Source organism: Aureobasidium melanogenum, assembly GCF_000721775.1.
Source record: "Aureobasidium melanogenum CBS 110374 unplaced genomic scaffold scaffold_16, whole genome shotgun sequence".
Lineage (NCBI taxonomy): Eukaryota > Fungi > Ascomycota > Dothideomycetes > Dothideales > Saccotheciaceae > Aureobasidium > Aureobasidium melanogenum.
In genome coordinates, this window is record NW_024470068.1 from 185,073 (window position 1) to 203,367 (window position 18,295).

The window sequence follows — 18,295 nt, forward strand, 5'->3', positions numbered from 1 at the left end:
ATCATTATAGTAATAATTGGAAAACGGTTTTCTCATCTCAAAGACCCGAAACCGAGTTTTTAGTGTTGACGCGATCGATGTCGTAAGGGCCGGCCTCGTAAATCGCAGCAGCATCCTTGACAGTATCGTTGGTCTTGGCTCTTGTAAGCTCCAATGGGTCCTTGACTTCAGCAGTCTTCTCAATATCCACGTCATCGTCACTGCCCGAGTTGCTTCCTACTTCGGTCACAGTTGTTGCTGCAGCCTTTGCAAGGAACATCTTGACGGCCTGCTCGGCAGCAGAGGCGTACTTGCATCTAGCTCTGATGCTTGCGCCGAACTTATAGAAGATGAAAGGTAGAGGCACGCAAACAAGAGCAAGGAAGGCGGGGATGGATGAGGCCCAGTGAATACCCAGTCGGTCGAACATGTATCGTGTGAAGAGAGGGAATGCGGCACCGAAGAGGGAACGAAGAACGGTGTTCGCGGCGAGGACGGATGCGGCGTAGATGACATAGGCGTCGATGAGGTAGTTTGTCACGGAGAGGAAGACGGTGGTCAATCCGAAGCCGAATGGTGCACCAGCCATGATGGGTGAAATCCAGTGGACAGAAGGGCCGTCTGTCCAAGCGAACCAGAACATGCCGATGGGCAAAGCGACAGCACCGACCATGCCGATGATAAGACGTGATTCGGGAGGAGCGAAACCACCATGCTTGGCTGCCGATGCCGTGTACCATCTTTGCGAGTAGAGGGAAAAGCAAATGGCACCAAACATACCAACAGCGACACCCAAGAAAGCCAGACCACCCACACCCTCACTCCAGCCACGGTGGACCTGGAACACGATGGGGAATGCAGCAAAGAGCAAGTAAAGAGTTCTGCGAGAAGAGTTAGTTGGGAACCCTGAAACCACGATGGAGACAACATTACCCATAGATGATGGCGATGTAGATGGACAGAAGCAGAACGATGGGCTCAGTGAAGAGCAAGATCCAAGGGCGGATGAGAACAGTTGAAACCATCTGCTTAGCCGAGACGGGGCCTCTTTCGGCATCGAACTTGGTCTGGTAGACCATACCGGTTCTCTTGGAAAGTGCTTCCGCACGACGTCTGAGCAAAACCGGCGCGTAGGTTTCAGGCACGATGCAAGAGCCAAGAATCCACAGAATACCAGCAAAAATGGCTAGCAAGCCTTGTACCCAACGCCAGCCTTCGTTCTCGCCTAGGAAGCCACCAACAAGGGGTCCAATGGCAGGACCGAGGCAAGGCGCCAGACTGAAGATAGTGATAGCACGACCGCGCTCTTGAGCCGAGAAAATATCCGAGATAACGCCTCCAGCATTTGTAAAGGGCGAAGAACCAAATGAGCCAGCGAAAAATCTCAGAACGAGGAGACTACCGATGTTGTTGACTCCAGCACAGCCAGCAAGGAAGGCGCTGAAGAACGCGAATGTCATAAAGAAGACTTTTTGACGACCGATGGTCTCACTCAGGGGTGCCCACACGAGAGGACCTAGAGCGAAACCAAGAACAAAGAGAGAGACGCCGGCGGTGATGAGCTCTGTCGAAGCATGGAAGCCGTATACCAATTCACGAATTCCTCCTGCGTTCAATCAGTATTGTGTAGGACACAGCATCCGCTGAGAAAGGACGGACCGCTGAAAGCACTGGAAGCAAAGGCAGTAGCGAAACATGACAATGCAACAATCGCAGTCACAATCCACTTGAAGAATGCGGACCAGTTCAGAGGGTTGCCAGCATCTTCGGGTATCCAGATGACCAGGTAGGGGTCGTCTGTTGTACCCGAGCCCTCATAGCGATGGGCCAGAACCTCTGGACTGATACGGGCTTGGTCACGGACAAGACGAAAGAGAGAGAAGGTGGATTGCACCTTGTCGGAGTCGGAGGAGTCCATTCTGGGAGGATGGAGGTTGTAAATAAAGGTAGAATAGGAAAAGGCCTACTCTACATGGTGTGGGTCTACTATTGTCTATATACAAGGGGGACGTGGCCTTCGATCGGGGGAGAAGACAGAATTGGCCGTTAGGGTCAGTAAACTCGTCGTCAGCATACCGAGGTGTAGTATGTATGCGGTGGGTCGGGGGTTATGAGGGGCCGTGTATCAAGCAAGAAATCAACGAGATGTGTAAATTTGGTAGAAGGGCCGCGGATGTTGAGGAAGATTAGGAAGTGTCTAGCGAGTACCGAGAGATTGAGCCTCGGCTGAAACGTGTTTGTGCCAAGCTGTCACCCAGATTGGGAAGGCTTGCGAAAGAAACCACGGAACATTGACTCTTCCAGAAAACAAGCAAAATCTTCGCGAGATAAGCGAAAGCAAATGTGCCGTAAGCCTTGGGCCAAAGCACATGATGGAAAGGGTGACATGGACAAAAATAGCGACATGACTACGATAGTGGCGATAGTGGAAGATTGAATCTACATTTATGAGGGTGAAGGACGAGGACTAGAGGAGGCTCTGTCACCTGCGTGCTAGATCCTCCCCACGTGCTAAAGTATGTGACGCGTGTAGCTGTAAAAATGCACAATAACAAGAAACAGAATAGTTTCCACTGAGAACGCGACAGATACAGACTATCTGTGGATATATCTAGATTTCTAGCATACTGTGCCTTTTTATAGCGTATACTCTGCTCTCTGCGTGGTCAGAGTATGATGAAATTAGATCGAACATTACAGACTTTAGAGTAGAAACAAACAAGTCAAACAAGCATTCACATGCAAATGCAAGCTCGTCGCGCCAGGGTCGAAGCTTGACGCGCTGTCGCATTCATCAAGCACATTGAACATCGCAAACATGAGCGGCGCTCTGAGAGACATTGATACGATACCGCGTGAAGACGAATACACCAGTCTTGAGGCGCATCAACAAGAAACACCGGGCAGCTTTTACGACGCCAAACCTGTCCTGCATCACCACGTACAAAATGCTGTCCTGAAGGTGTCGGAACACGACTTGAACACCAACGCTGCTCTACAAGCATTGCGCACCTCTGCCGGTCCTGGTGCTGCTCCTCACGCTTCTCCTAACCCCCAGGCCAATGGCGACGACCACGAGCCCCGAGTCGAAGTCACCGTCCCGCGCATTCAGATTTGGGTGACATCAGAGTAGGCTATTCCTGTCTACCTCTTTTTCGGATCCTTACTAACAACCATCAGTTTCTTTATTCTTTGGAGCACCAGCGCCGGTCATGGTATTCAGATTCCATACCGAACCATTTCTCTACACGCACGCCAGCAAAACGCCCTCTACCTGCAACTATGCCTCAGCGACATTTCGCAAACCGCCGACGACGATCTCGAGACTGTTGAACTCCTATTGACCCCTGAGCCTCAGGGCGACAGCAACCCAATCGATGCTGCTGAGAAACTCTTTACCGCCGTGTCAAATTGTGCCGACCTACACCCCGATCCAGATGAGGACGATGATCAAGAACACGAGCAGGAGCCTGAGCCAGGAACTGGTGGCTGGATCACTTCTGAGAACATCCAAGATTTCATGGACGAGAATGGTGAATTCCGCATGCCCGAAGGTGGAATCCTTGGTGCTGGTGCTGGCACAGTGAGAACTGCCGATCAATTCGAGGACGCCGACGCTGGCGAAGAGGTCGACGGGGAAGACGCCACAGATGCAACCAAGTGGCGTAGAACAAGCTGAGCGGCTCGTTAAGGATATCAGAGACAGTGTGCCGATACGTCTTATATGCTGGCCAATCTGTGCTCAAACTTCCTTCACGATACCAAAGCAACCTCACCTGGCATATCGTGTGCTCCTGTCGAGTCTGTGTTGCCAGGACGTATATCTATCAAACAATACATGCGAGTGGAGCGAAATCTGTTCACACTGCAACGAAGCAGAAGAGCCACCCTTGACCACACATACCAAGGGAATCCGACTCCATCGGATTTTACTGGCTCTTCATTCGAATGTTCGTTTGAACTTAGTGTTGAAGTGCAGCGAAAACAATGACACGATAGTCGTTGCAGTACTGTCTGCGGATTGCATTTTGTACAATCAGGTTAGCACATACACAAAAGTCTCGAATCCAAGTCCGCTTTCGGCCGCTACTGTATTCATTTATCATACTGTGCATCTTTTGGCCAATTTTGGTCCTTATACCCAATGAGGCAAGGTCATTATCATCAGATCCTTTGTCTTCACGACAGGGTCGGATCCTCAACCACATCGAAATGGTATCGCGAGGGTCCCATCGAAGCCATGTTATATCTATGAGGTTCATGCTATACTATAGTTGATCTTGCACGACCTTGGAATGCTTTTGGGTGCCTTGCGACCTTGCATCATCATGTTGGTGGGACTCTGTTCAAATTCTCGTTCTCAAAGAATAGGCCACATTAGTCCATCAGGGACAGCCCGCCACTTTTTAACTAAACTTAATAACAACTAACAACAATTTCTGCACTCGAATGACCAAGAGGCTTTGCATAGCTATGCAAATACTTATCTCTAACAACTTTCACGTTACATAGACATAGAGAACTAAGGCGATGCTTTGTACACTGGTGTTAGACACGCTGAAGGCAACACAAACCTGGTGTATGCAACGCTTATGTATTCCCAACAATCATCGTTGGCTTCCAAATGCTTTGCTAGTTATTTTTGGCAGAACGAGAGACCGACAAATCAACAATTGGCAAACCCGAAATTCAACTTTACCGTAGTCGAAGGTTGTACTTCAGGAGGCCACTCGGAGACTTTTTGTCACGGTACTTCATATGACAGTTGAACGGGTCCTTCATGCGAAGACGATTGTGAATTCACAAGCCGCTCACTGCTGGAACCGCGATCTGCCAGCTGACGATCGTGACAGGTGATCGGCAATGAGGGTTTACCGATCTTTTCCATCAAAATCAAGGGGATATACAAGCCACTCTGTTTACAACAGCAAAAATGACATCGTGGCTGAATTTATCTTTTTTTTTTTTTGAGCTCACGAGAAATAATGTTTCTTCGATCGCAGCGACAAGTTGGTGACGGCAGTGTATCAATTTGAGTGTTGCATATCGGTGCCGGCTGCGGAGAAAAGTCCGCTGGCCCGTGGGAACTGCGCGCATCTCTGGTGGCTCTTGCTCATGGTATCCTCTGTTCAATTTGACAGCAGATGAACCGTAGCCGGAACAGACAAATACTCGTTCAAAATCTGGGGCTGATTAAAGTAGATAGGGACGGGGATTGAGAAGTGTCGTGTGTGGAGAGCCGGTTAGAGAGCGAGGTGGACAGTTGGGTCTAGGCTTCATCTATCAATACCATTTGTAAATACTAAAACCGCACTCCATACAAGGGTTACTATTAACCGTGCATGGGCTTTGTCACGGACAACTGCATCTGTAAGGTCGCAAATACTTGTATGCATTGTTGTTGTCAGCCTCGTTTGAGGATAATGTTCGCGTGATTTATAGCGATGGGTGCGGATAGATTCGGGACGAAATCTCGTCGTCGGACAACGCAGAGAACAACACTTGAGCAGCAGGAACCTCTATAACATCAATAATAATTAGCTACTCGATGTGGATCGAAGATCAGGGGACACATGGCCAGAGCCAAAGGTCGGCTGCAAGCAGTGAGCGGACATGCATATATGTTTGTCTGGAAGCGCCACCAGACAATGGCGAGACCGTTCCGACACGGTCTGGACAAAGCCATCGACGATTACAGCCTGTCGACTGCTTTTCGAGCTGAGTCGAGGACAGCAGGCTTGTAAACAGAACGAGTCAAGAGATGGGAATCTAAGGCACGACAAATGAATTGCGAGGAGGGGATGTGAAATTGTGAGGCAGCGATTGCGGGAGTGGTGGTTCGAGAGCGTAAATAATGCACAAACGTTGCATGGAGACCAAGCCGACCGAGAGGAACCTGAGGTTTGCTACCGAACCACGAACCCGAGTGGGTAATGGTTATGAAGTGCGTCGTTTGATCACTGCGTAAAGAGATATTCTGCTGTGGAAAAATGCAGGTTTGTTGACGAGTTGGACTCGAGAGCGTCTTTTAGGTTGGGCAGAGGCAGACTTGTTGGCAAAATTGGGTTTGAGTTTTGTCGCGATGACGAGGGCCAAGCAGGCACTTGAGGGCTGGCGCTGGCGTTTCAAGCGTCTGCGGCTGCCACACGCCTTGATCGAAGGTCTCATAGCACCAACGAGAGACGAGGGCCTAGAGTCGCATCTCTCGATCCATTCACAAATCCTCCTCCCACGCACGCACGCACGCTCTCGACGACGAGCCCACGTCGAGCCGTGTCGTTCTCCATCTCCGTCCCCGGTCTGGTCTCCACCCGTTCCTGTTGCTCTCGTCGTCGTCGTTTCTGCCAAAGTTGCTGATGCGTCCTTTGTCGACGACTCCATCTGCGCGCTGCTTTGCTGAACAAGACTACGAGCCCCAAGGGGGATGAGTGGCCATCCTACAACAACCGCCGGCTCCGACATGCGTTCGAACATGCCGCCGCCGCCGTACAACGATGATGCCGCCGACGACGACGATGACGCCACGCCGAGTGCGACCCCTGCACACCCCGTCGACGCCAATGCCGCCGCTCCAGTGACTGCCGCCGCCAAAGTGCAATCGCGACCAACGCTGCGTTCTTCGCCGCCACTCAGCTCAAATACACCCACCATTAAAGAGCCATCCAAATCACCGGACCCAAGCGCTCCTTCGGTTAGTCCTGATGAAGCAGAAATTGCACGCTTGCGTGCTGCTGTGACTGCCAGGATGACATCTAATTTGCAGCGGGCAAAGGCCAACCTAGCCGCTCAACAACAGCAGCAACAGCAATTGTATCAACCTCAGCTCGATTCGCTTTCGCCTGCCGTCAGCCGCTCCAACACTTCTGCCCAAGTGCCTCGTCGACCTTCTCCTATCAAGGAAGAACATGGCACTGTTTCCCCGCTGACCGCCGCCTTCAGCAGCCCGTTGGCTACTACCCAGACTGCATCTACCGAGTCGACATCTTCATCCTCTCGTACCATTCGCGGGAGTGCCGCCGCTACGCCGGCTGCCATGCCCTTGCGCACACCCTCGTACCCTTTCCCATACGTCCCTGGCACCCCACGCACATGGTCGTCTTCGTTCCACCAACCTTTCACAGCTTTGTCGCCAACCGTCTCGGCTGCACAATCTGGTGATAGCAGCACCCCTGGAGGTGCTCCTATATCTGGCGCAACCACTCCTGCCGCTTCCGGTGCGGCTTTTGCTCCCTCAGGCTTCGAGTTTGGTCCCAATCAGGATCCTCGCTTCCCCACGCCAAATGTTTATGATCTTGTCTTGCAGCTCAACTCGGAACCCGGCTTAGAGGCTTGGTGGTCAACAGTGGCAAACATAATGAACGATGTCTACAAGGCGGATCGTGCGAGTCTTGCCCTGCCCGCCGATTCAAATGACATTGAGAATGTGCCATGGGGCCAGAAGACCACTTTCAATGCTGCTGGCCGCGAGGATGATTCGAATGGAAGCCAGGGTTCAAATCAGGCACCGCCGCCTCCTATCGTGTCCTTGCCTCCACGTTCCACTCCAGATCCATCTCCTCTCAGTCGCATTCGTCCCAACCTTGAGTCTCGCCATTCCTACGCTGGATATACTTCTGCCGACACACCGCAGCGTCCCGGTTCTACATTGCGACCAAACCTGTTATCACGTACTCTCAGCCATGCTCCCAGTTTGACTAACCCCCCTCTGCCATCACCAGGTCTTGAAAACCGCAGTCACAACTACCGCAGTACATCTATTAGCGAACCTGAGTTCAGCAGTGTCGGTGGCTACAGTCAGCCCGCTCAGTTGGCCGTCTACCCCATCCTCAAAGGTCTGGAGTCTGAGCTGGACGGTCTCATTGATTCAAGCGGTATCAATAGAGTGTTGGAAAGAGGCAAGCTGATAACACTGACCCGCGACTACTCAAGCAACGGTCAGGACAGTCAAAGTTCTTCGAACAGCTCACAGGACGAGACCACTTCCTCTGGTCAACGGCAGGCGAAAGCAAGTGTCCAGCAGCCACCACCATCGTCTTCGTATCCACCTCAAAGCACTAGCAAGGCCCCTCAACATCTTGGCAATTTCCGTACACTTTTCTCACAGATTGACAACAACAAGCGACGTGGTTCAACATACGAGGAATACGAGCAATACCCACCTTCGCCTTGGGCTCAATCACCCGCACCTTCACCTGCCATGCAAGCCGATCCAGAAAACAACCCCTTCTTCGTCGCAGAGGAAAGTGTCGAAGACTCTTTCAACCCCACTGAGGCTACTCATGATTATTCACATTTAGAACCGGTAGAGGCTATTGGTGTCGACCGTGCTCATACTGTCGTGCACATTCCTCTCATTCATCCGACCCTATCGCCAATAATGCACAACTACCAATCTCCCAACCCTGAGGCTCGTCCGGACAGCCGGGCACAATCAGTGTCACAAGTATCGTCCGGCGAACGGAGAGCTCCAATTGCCATTCTTTCCATTCTCAGCCCGGCAGTGCCATACCCTCAGAATTTAGTACAATCGCTTAAACTTCTTGGGCCGCACCTTGCGACTTCTTACTACATGGCTCACCAGTACACTAATGCGCACAACCAAGCCATGGGTATTCGACACCGCAAATCCATCTCTGGACACAACGTCGGCTTTGCACCATTGAACATTGCGCCTGGCAACTTGGATGATCTCATCCGCGCAGACCTGGACGAAGTGGCAGGCTCTATATCAGGTAGTATGACCAGTCCCTCCGATTACTCTGGTCGGTCTCGCCATAGCCCTTCTGGCTCAATAGTTGGAACCCCAGGATGGGACCCATCGGCTTTTGGACTCAATTCCAATAGCAAGTCGGTGGCTGGTACCCCAGCTGGTCTTCGCGGGTCGGAGATTGTCGACAGCTACTTCGACGCCAAGAAGCATCGATCAGGCGTCGCTGGCAACCAGACTTCGTTAATCACTCCTGCGAAGGACAGAAGCAAGAGAATATCTATTTCCGGTGCAGACGACGAGCATATTACACCAAAAAGTGAACGACGACCCAGACAACAACGTTCAGCAATAGAAGACAAGTCTCCATTCAGATCCGCCGGTCGTGAGCAAAGTCCTCCACGCACTGCCGAGAACTCTGTTTCAAGAAAGCCTAGCTTCCGCAGCAACGCACCTCCTCCGACGATCGTCGCGGAAGGTGGAGACAAGCGCCATTCTGTCCTGCACTCCTACGGTGCCGATTTCAGCTCGTCCTTCCAAGGTCTCCCAGCTGCAACTACGCCAGGCCCTAGAACACCTGGGCTTTCTACTCATGTCAGGACATCGTCGGTTTCCGAAGATATGCCTCCACCTTCTGAGCGATTACTGCGTACAATCATTGACTCTCTGCCTGTGCAAATTTTCACCGCTGCTCCTGGTTCTGGTGCGCTGACCTGGGTCAATTCCAAGTTCTTGGTTTACCGTGGGCATGATTCTAGGCAGGTCTTGAAAGAGCCATGGCAAGCAATTCATGCCGAAGACAGAAGCAAGTACATGGATAGCTGGAATAGATCGTTGAGAACAGGTCAGCAATTGCAACAAAAGATCCGTCTACAAAGATTCGATGGTAACTACCGTTGGTTCTATGTTCGAGCTGCGCCATTGAAGGACAAGAAGCAAAACATCGTTCACTGGATCGGCACCAACATGGACTTCCACGAACAACATCTGGCTGAGTTGAACCTTGCACGTCAGCAAGAGACTGCTGCTTCTGAAGCAAAGTACCGAGCATTGGCCAATTCAAGCCCTCAAGTAGTTTTCACTGTCAACAAATCGAGGGGTATCACCTTCTGCAATTCGCAATGGCTCAACTATTCCGGCCAAGACGAGTCTCAGGCTTTGGGTATCGGCTTCATGGAGCACGTTCATCCAGATGACATCGTCAAGTGCAGGCTACCGGCTTTCGAGAATGATTCGGTGAATGCTACTAATGTCCCCACTACTGTACCGCCTGAGCCACAACGAGCCCACTCTTCTTCAGCTCAATCGTCAGCTCAATCCTCCGCTTCGTCAGACACAGAGCGTGCACCTACGAGTCCCCTCAACACGTCACCTACCACTCAGCTACCTCAAGCAAGACTGTCCCAACTGGCCTCGACTGGTATCCTCAAGGTCTCAAGAGACGCTGATGGAAAGCCTTCTTATTCTACTGAAGTCAGGCTGCGTTCAAAGGACGGCGAGTACAGGTGGCATCTTGTTAGGGTTCTGCTCGCAGAGCGTGATCTTCAAGAAGACGAAGAGGAGACTTGGTATGGTACTTGCACCGACATCAATGACCACAAGGCTCTAGAACGTGACTTGAAGGAAACCATGGATGAAAAGTCTCGTTTCTTGAGTAACATGTCTCACGAGATTCGCACGCCTCTCAATGGTATCACGGGTATGGTCAACTTCTTGATTGATAGCAGTTTGACTTCGGAACAAATGGAGCACGTCAACATCATTAGAGCTTCTACCGAAGGATTGCGTGGCCTTATCAATGACATCCTGGATCTTTCAAAGGCTGAGGCTGGCATGATTCAACTTAACATGGATTGGATGCACGTGCGTTCACTGATCGAAGAAGTTAACGACCTGACTTCTGCAATGGCTATTGATAAAGGACTCGAGCTTAATTATCTTGTCGAACCCAACGTACCCTCTCAAATCAAGGGTGATCGTTTCCGCATTCGCCAGATCCTGCTCAACATCATCGGCAATGCGATTAAGTTCACGCAGATTGGTGAAGTCTTTGTTCGCTGCAGCGTGCCTCAGGATGAAGAAAATCTACCTACTGATGATTCAATGTACATTCGATTCGAGATCATGGATACCGGCCAGGGCTTCACAGAGAAGGAGGCACAATACCTGTTCAAACGATTCAGTCAGATCGACGGAAGTAGTACTCGTCAACACGGTGGCACAGGACTCGGACTCGTCATCTCACGTCAACTCGCCCAATTGCACGGAGGTGACATGTATGCAAGAGGTGTTCCTGGTAAAGGTGCTACCTTCACTTTTGTCATCAAAACGTCTTTGCCAACTGGAGACGACAAGCCGCCTCCGCCCCCTGCTACTCCAGGCCCTGCACTACTACCTGGTACACCCATGACACCCTCGCCTGTGCCGACAATAACGCAAGACCCCAGGCTATCCAACACGCTCAATCTTCCTCTCAGGGCCTCGCCCAAGATATTGTCAGATGGCACGGACTTGTCATCGCCAGACTTTGATCGACCATCTCCAGTGGCATCATCTTCAGGAAGCTCGGATCCATCAATCAGAGCCGGTACCGTGGGTAGTGCTCAGTCAACCAGGTCTTCTGCGTCTTCGTTTGTACCTGATCCATCACTCATGTCACTATCGCCACCGATTGATTTGGCAATGCCTTCTGAAAGCAAGTTGAGCCGCGTCGACACAGGAAGTTCGGCTGCTAGCGAAACGAGTGGTCCACATGCGACCATCCGAATGGTCACACCTGGCGGTAGCCACTTGCCTCCCATGTACTCAATCCTGGTTGTTTGCCCTCTCAAACATGCTCGTGAAGCAACGGTCCAACACATGGACATGACGCTGCCCAAAAACATTCCACACAAGATCACAGCTAGGGAAAATGTGATGGAATGCCAGAAGATGATCGGAGGGGATGATCCCATGATATTCTCGCACATTGTCTTGGTCCTTCAATCGGTACCGGAGATCATTGCGTTTGTGCAGCAAGTCTTCACTTCAGCTCCTCATTCGTCGACGCAGTTAGTGCTCATTACGGATTTGCAACAACGACGAAAGCTCGTCGAGCAAGCACCGCAGTTTGACTACGATGCTTTGGCCAAGGAGCGCAGGATGCAATTCATCTTCAAGCCACTCAAACCAAGCAAGTTTGCTGCCATCTTTGACCCACGCAAGGAGCGCGAAATGAGCACCGATCGCAACCAAGATTCAGCTCAGCAAGTGGCTGTTAGTCAGAAGCAAGTGTACGAAGAAATGACACGCAGATTGGGCAACAAGAATAAGCGAGTCCTACTGGTGGAAGATAACAGAGTCAATCAAATGGTGGGCAAAACAATTGGAGTTCGAATCTGATCATTGCTAACGATCTTCGCAGGTTCTGCTCAAATTCCTCAGCAAGGTTAACGTCAAGGTCGACACAGTATTGGATGGTGTACAATGCACCGAAAAGGTGTTTGCCAACCCTCACGGATACTATTCTATCATTCTAGTAAGCACGCTCTAGTGGTTCAGTCCGAGCATCACTAACATAGATTGCAGTGCGACCTTCACATGCCCAACAAGGATGGCTATCAGACTTGCCGAGAGATTCGCAAGTGGGAGAAGAAGAACAAACAACCTTACCTGCCAATCGTGGCCCTGTCGGCCAACGTCATGGGAGATGTTTACGCCAAATGCGTAGATGCTGGATTCAACAGCTACGTGACCAAGCCAGTCGACTTCAAGGAGCTCAGTACTGTGATGTTAACGTTCCTGGACCCTGCGGACCCCAAACAACCTATCGAATTTATGAAGCAGAAGAAATGAAAGTCGAATCTGGCGACACGGAAAGGAAGAGCAGGAACATGTTCGAGTCAGAGGAAAAGATGGTTGTAGAAGGATGAAAGTCACTAGGCGCACAAGGCGTTGAGCAGGTGCTTTTATGAATGCTTTTGATTGGGTCGGCTGTCATGTTGTTTTCACCCATCATTGCAATGATCAGTTCTTTTTGCGAGGAGCAGAGGGCAAGGAGAAGGAGTTTTTGATTACCTTTGGGATTGGCGAAATAGCATGGAACAGGCTCATTGTGCTTTTTCTTTTCAAGATCTCTGGTCGTGTCGTTTGTTTCTAATCTCATCTTTTGCTTGCTTGTAACGCACTGCATAGCGATACATTGGACTATTCTTTTCTTGTATCTCATATATTATCGGAATGAATGCTTTGTATCTTCAATATCTTGACATGGTCTCGCAATTTATGTTCCTAGCAGGATCATAGGCTTGCTTCTTCGATTGGTCTTGCCTAGGTATAATTCCATTCAGCTCTATGTCTAGGTTCATTGACATGTGTCGTGGCTCACAGGCAGAAGGATGATCTGGCATGAACAATCGGTGTTAGAGTGAGAACTATAGTTTCGTCGTTGCTTGGCTGCAAACGTGTGGGGATGGCTTTTGGATGGTTCGTGCAGCAAGAGGTGGTTGGCGGAACCGCGGCTAGTGACGTTGCTGTCGGGCGTGCCGGCAGGTGCGGTGCGGATTGAATGGGTTCGTGCCTGCCTCTCTTGCAGGAACCCAAACACCACACTCATTGTCAACGTATTCGTACCTGCTTGTATTGCTTTCTGCCAGTGCGCAAATCAGTCGCAATGGATAGACAGGAGTACCCGACCATGGTGGTATGTCAAAAAGCGCTGCGCCGGCGTCCAAGTCCTGCCACACGACGAACAGCAACAAGCCAAGAGCCAATGCGCAAGGGCTAACAATTGCGATTACAGGCCCATTTGGAGCCTGGCCAGGCCATCAATGTTCTTAACGACCGTGTCCGACAGGTCGGCCGTCTCAATTCTGACATTGCCGACTGGCTTCAAGTAAGACGGCCGAGACGAAACACGCAAACACGACAGGAGCTTACACCAGGCAGGAACGAAGGAGACTTGAGGAACAATACTCGGCTGGCCTGCACAAGCTTGCGAGGCGATCACCCCCAGGCGACTCGATTCAAGATCTTGGGTATCGCGACCCATCCCGACACGAAACCATGATCAAGGACTGACGCGTGTTATTCCAGCATCTTCTCGGTACCATGGACTACTCTTACTTCTGCGCTCGAGACGCTCGCCGATTCGCATCAAGTCCTGGCCCAGAGAATTGAAGTCGACGTTGAGCGACCACTGCGCGACTTTGCCTCGACCAATCGTGAGATGCAGGCCATGTCGACCATCCAGGGCAATCTCGCCTCTATGGCCCGCGATGTCGAGAACGCCCAGAAGAAGTCGGAACGTTTGAACAACAAGGGATCCACCAACGCCTCTCGCGCCGACTCTGAGCTTGAAGGCGCACAATCGCAATGGTCCTCTCAATCGCCCTACGTCTTCGAGTCGCTTCAAGCTCTCGACGAGAGCAGATTGAACCATCTCAGAGATGTGCTCACTCAATTCCAAACCCACGAGATTGACGCGATTGAGAAGACGAGAGTATCGGCTGAATCTGTGCTGAACATCTTGTTGAATGTCGAGACGGCGGATGAGATCAAGACATACGCTCTACGTGTCTCTAGCGGAGACATGGTACCAAAAGAGACAAGAGCCAGAAACCGCCAATCCATTTTCGTTCCTCCTTCGCTGGGTCCCAGCTCGCACCACGATGATGGCGCAAGCATGCGCTCGGGAAGCGGTAAGCTTGACGGCGACAAATGGCTTGCGAAGATGAACTGACAAAGTCGCAGCACCAGCAGAACGGGCTTCCGAACCCGAGAAGAAGTCTGGCAAGGGATTGAAGAGACTGGGCACATTGCTTGGGCGAAAGAACCGTGAGAGCAAGATGATTCCCGACAGAGCGTCCGAGTCGCCAGAGCGCAAGCCATCTAGGCCATCGGCTTTCAACTCGCTGTCCAGTAGATTTGGACGCAACAGCGACTTGCCCACACCGCTCGAAGAGAGCGAAGAGCCCACCCGCCCTCGTTCTCCTCTGCGTACTATCACGAGCAACACCAACTCGTCATACCGTGGCACTGCCAACGGCGACAAGGAGTTACCACCCATTGATGGCTCTGCCCAGTCACTGGCTGCTGCTGGTCTTGCGCCTGAGTCAAACCACCAGTCCTTCCAGCAGAGCAGCAGCTCGCACTTGCAGGAGCCTCTGCAGCCTTCGCAACCCTCGTTGCCTCCTCAATCCACCTCACAACCATTTGCCTCGGAGTTCCCTGCGACTATGCAGCCCATGCAACCAACACAGCCTGTGCAGGTCAGTCTAGTCCATCTTATTTGATTTCCAGTTACTGACTCTTATAGCCCATCCGTGACAGCCAAGGCTTCTCCGAGCCACCAGCTGCCGTCGACCCCATCTCGCAGGCTGAACGAGAGGCCGCAGACGCGAATGATGCCAACCAGCCCCAGTTCAAGCTAGACATTCGCAATGCTCCCATCGCTGAGGAGGGCGGAGACGCTGCTCTTACTAGCATGGCCAACACGCTCAAGATGCAAGCCCCTCCTCCAACCTCGCGCAGAGCAGGCACTGTCCGTGGCCGTCGTGATATGCGCGCTAGTGTATACGGTCAATCTCCAGTCACCACTCCAGACGTTACTACCGAAGAAGAGCCCGTTCGTACCATCTCGCCTGCAGTCCAGACCCACGAGGCAACACGGGCCCCTCTGGAGATCTCGACTTCGTCTTTGCCGGCTGCCCAGAGCCCCTCGTCCCCCGGCTTCGCATCATCATCGTCTGCCTTCTCGCCCTTCCATGGCTCCGCTCAAGCCATCGCAGCCAACGTCTTTGCACGCCCAGCCTCGCGCATCGGCGAAAGCGACTACGACGCAGGCTCCATTCGCTCCGGTCGTTCCCTCAGCAGCTCGCAGAGCCAGACTAACAAGCACCCCGATTTGCATGAACCCGGTCTCAACAGCTCCATTATTGAGACCGTCAGCGCTTGGTTTGACCAAGGTCAACTTACACGTAGTGTCACCATTGGTGAGATTGCACTTGCCTACAACCCAACCAACTTCTCATCTCCCTTTGGTCATGAGAGCATCCGCGTAGATGGCTTCTCGAGCTTGGAAAAGGTGGCCCCTAACCCTGCCTTCTTGACTGCCGCTGGGGAGCAATCTGGCGAGTACAGCGTCAACCTCGGCGGCATCTCCAAGACTGCCGTGGCATTCAAGTACCAAGTCTCCAACCCTGGCGCAACGGCTGCACCTCTTCTCCTAACTCCTGCCTGGAAGATTGAGCCAACGCAAACCTCTGCTATCCTCAGCTATAGCTTGAACCCAGCATTCAGCCTGCCTGCTGGCCAGACCAGCGTCACCCTGCAAAACGTGGTCTTGATGCTCTACCTCGACCCCACCTCCAAAGCCACCACCTGCCTCTCCAAACCAGTCGGCAACTTTGATAAGACCAAGAATCTCATCTACTGGCAACTCGGCAACATCACTCTGTCCTCTACTCCCGGCAAGCTTCTGGCTCGCTTCCAGACTCCAGAAGGCGAAGCCAAGCCAGGACATATCGAGGCCAAATGGGAAGTCGTTGGTGCAGACTTGGGAACAGGACTAGGCATCAGTGTCAAGGAGGAAGCTAAAGAAGCTGATCCCTTCGCGGACGAGAGTTTGGCGACTGCCGAAGGTGGCAACTGGAAGAGGGTTGCCGAGGTCAGGAGGGTTGTTTCTGGTGTCTATCAGGCCAAGTAATCTGTTCTGGTTCCTCTTTATCTAATACTCCTACAGCACATTATTGTCTTTTGAGAGAGGTGGAGAAGGGCAAAGGAAACACAGGGAGGTAATGTTGACTTTCTCCCTTGTGCTTTTCGGATCTTCCTTTTTTTTTTTTTTGTTTGTTTGTATAGTTCTTCTTGTCTCTTCCTTGATATTTCTCGTTTGTCGTTTTTTTCGTTTGTGGATTTATTCATGGTTCTTCTGTATATTCCCCCAAAGACCAATCAAGATGTTTACTGTTTACATTACTGCCCTCTCCTCGTTTTGACTCATAAGACCACACGGGAAGACGTATGCGATTGACGGAACGATAAGATCTAGCACGGAGGAAGCTCTTGAGACGAGCAGCAAGAAGACAGAGTATGGTATGACAAGAGAAAGAGAAAAGAATGTGATTGGAATACCTTAAAAGGAATGTATCAACCCTTCAACCACCAAGAGTAAAAGACAGACGACATGCACCAAAGTCTCAACAGACTTGAGATAAAGACCGACCACTCGACTTCACATGACAAAGGAAAAACCCCTCCATCTCAGACTCCTCGCGCTGCAGAGAAAACAGGATAGAAGCCTCGATGTGACACATCACTTTTTCTTCAGCTTGCTGAAGAGGTCGGAACTCATCTTGCGAGCAATTCCTGGTTTCTTGCCAGTCTCGCCTGCTGGAAGAGTTTGTGTACCCTGGGATTTGACATTTTGTGAGTTGCCAGGACTCTGTGAGTCGTCAGTTCCGTTCTCGGCGTTGTTTGTGTTCACAGGCTGGGAACTACTGGCATTGCCATGGCCTGCACCGTCAAGATTGGTCATTGCTGAGCTACTGGCAGTGCCAATCTGCGCGCCGCCAGCGTTGTTACCTGATGGCCCGCTTGTGGTGGAAGCGTGGGTTCTGCCAAATCGCCACCCAAGTTTCCCTTTCACAGGTGAATCTGGTTTTGGGACATGGGCCATATGCGAAGGGTTGGGCGAATGGAGAGTGGGCGCCGATTGGGAACGTCTGGGCTTCTGCTCATTGGAAGAACCACGACGAAGAGTGCGTTGGATGGTCTTCCATGGATTGCGAGTCTTCTGGCCATCGGCGGATGCAGACTCAGACTTTTCGACTGTATCCTTCTTCTTCAATTTCTCTTCCTCCTGGTTGGTGAATGAAGAGTCAGACTCTTCAGCTCTGCCCTTGCCCTTCCATGTATCTTTCCCCTGAACAGCATCACTCCGAGAAGTTGATTGCTGAGCAACAGAGCTAGCGAGTCTAGCATCGGACTCCGCCTTGCTTTGTGCAATATGTGCTTGGATAATCTCCGACTGGCACTTTCGATAAGCCTCATCGGCACGTGAAACAGCACTTTGAGCATGCTTCAAGGCTTGATCATCAGCACCGGGGTGTGTATTGTCAGTGTTGGCCTGAGCAAGGCGCAGAGCGACTCGGGCATCAATCGACTCTGTGTGTGCTTTTTCGAGAGCGGTGTTGGCACGATTGACTCTTTCCACTGCAGCAGCGTGACGGGTCTGTGGTGTTTCGGTGCTGCTAAGCTCCTTCCTGTTGTCGATTTCTTTGGCGAATTCGATATGTTTTGATTTAGTAGGCGGGACATTCTCATCTGAGGTGCTAGCCTGGGCCTGCGGGTGCGTTGGCGAGGTATTGTCGGATGGAGCCTCTGATATGGCATCGTGCTCAGAAGGCGAACGTGTGACAAAGAGGTTGCCACATGTTTCACACCCTTTAACCAGGCCAGAGGGAGAAGTATTGGCAGGTGAAGTTTGGCCATCGACAGGTTCCGTGGATGGACGTGCAGGTGGTGATGACTGTTGAGAAGGCTCTGTGGATTGTTGTGCAGGTGGTTGTGACTGTTGAGCCGGCTCTGAAGATTCACGACGAGGTGGTGCAGCGTCTTGATGTTCCGGAA

At 51.5% G+C, this 18,295-nt stretch overlaps 4 protein-coding genes across 4 annotated transcripts; 3 read left to right on the plus strand and 1 right to left on the minus strand.

Moving 5' to 3' along the window:
* Positions 1-37: 37 nt before the first annotated feature.
* Positions 38-1,897, minus strand: M437DRAFT_76697 (MFS transporter; the record flags this gene model as incomplete). Its single annotated transcript, XM_041026672.1, has 3 exons — positions 38-860; positions 913-1,585; positions 1,639-1,897. 3 exons carry the CDS (start codon positions 1,895-1,897, stop codon positions 38-40), a joined length of 1,755 nt encoding a protein of 584 aa, XP_040878149.1.
* A 900-nt stretch (positions 1,898-2,797) lies between these two features.
* M437DRAFT_52453 (uncharacterized protein) lies at positions 2,798-3,658 on the plus strand (the record flags this gene model as incomplete). Its single annotated transcript, XM_041022359.1, has 3 exons — positions 2,798-3,005; positions 3,066-3,108; positions 3,160-3,658. The coding sequence occupies 3 exons, from the start codon at positions 2,798-2,800 to the stop codon at positions 3,656-3,658; spliced, it is 750 nt and encodes a 249-aa protein (XP_040878150.1).
* Positions 3,659-6,724: 3,066 nt separating this feature from the next.
* M437DRAFT_52382 (uncharacterized protein) lies at positions 6,725-12,520 on the plus strand (the record flags this gene model as incomplete). Its single annotated transcript, XM_041022343.1, has 7 exons — positions 6,725-7,610; positions 7,849-7,850; positions 8,099-9,068; positions 9,171-11,181; positions 11,473-12,037; positions 12,090-12,203; positions 12,254-12,520. 7 exons carry the CDS (start codon positions 6,725-6,727, stop codon positions 12,518-12,520), a joined length of 4,815 nt encoding a protein of 1,604 aa, XP_040878151.1.
* Positions 12,521-13,337: 817 nt separating this feature from the next.
* On the plus strand, positions 13,338-16,370 carry M437DRAFT_52496 (uncharacterized protein; the record flags this gene model as incomplete). The annotated part of the gene is made up of 6 exons (XM_041022368.1): positions 13,338-13,367; positions 13,467-13,559; positions 13,613-13,701; positions 13,760-14,364; positions 14,417-14,934; positions 14,982-16,370. 6 exons carry the CDS (start codon positions 13,338-13,340, stop codon positions 16,368-16,370), a joined length of 2,724 nt encoding a protein of 907 aa, XP_040878152.1.
* Between the last annotated feature and the right edge of the window lie 1,925 nt (positions 16,371-18,295).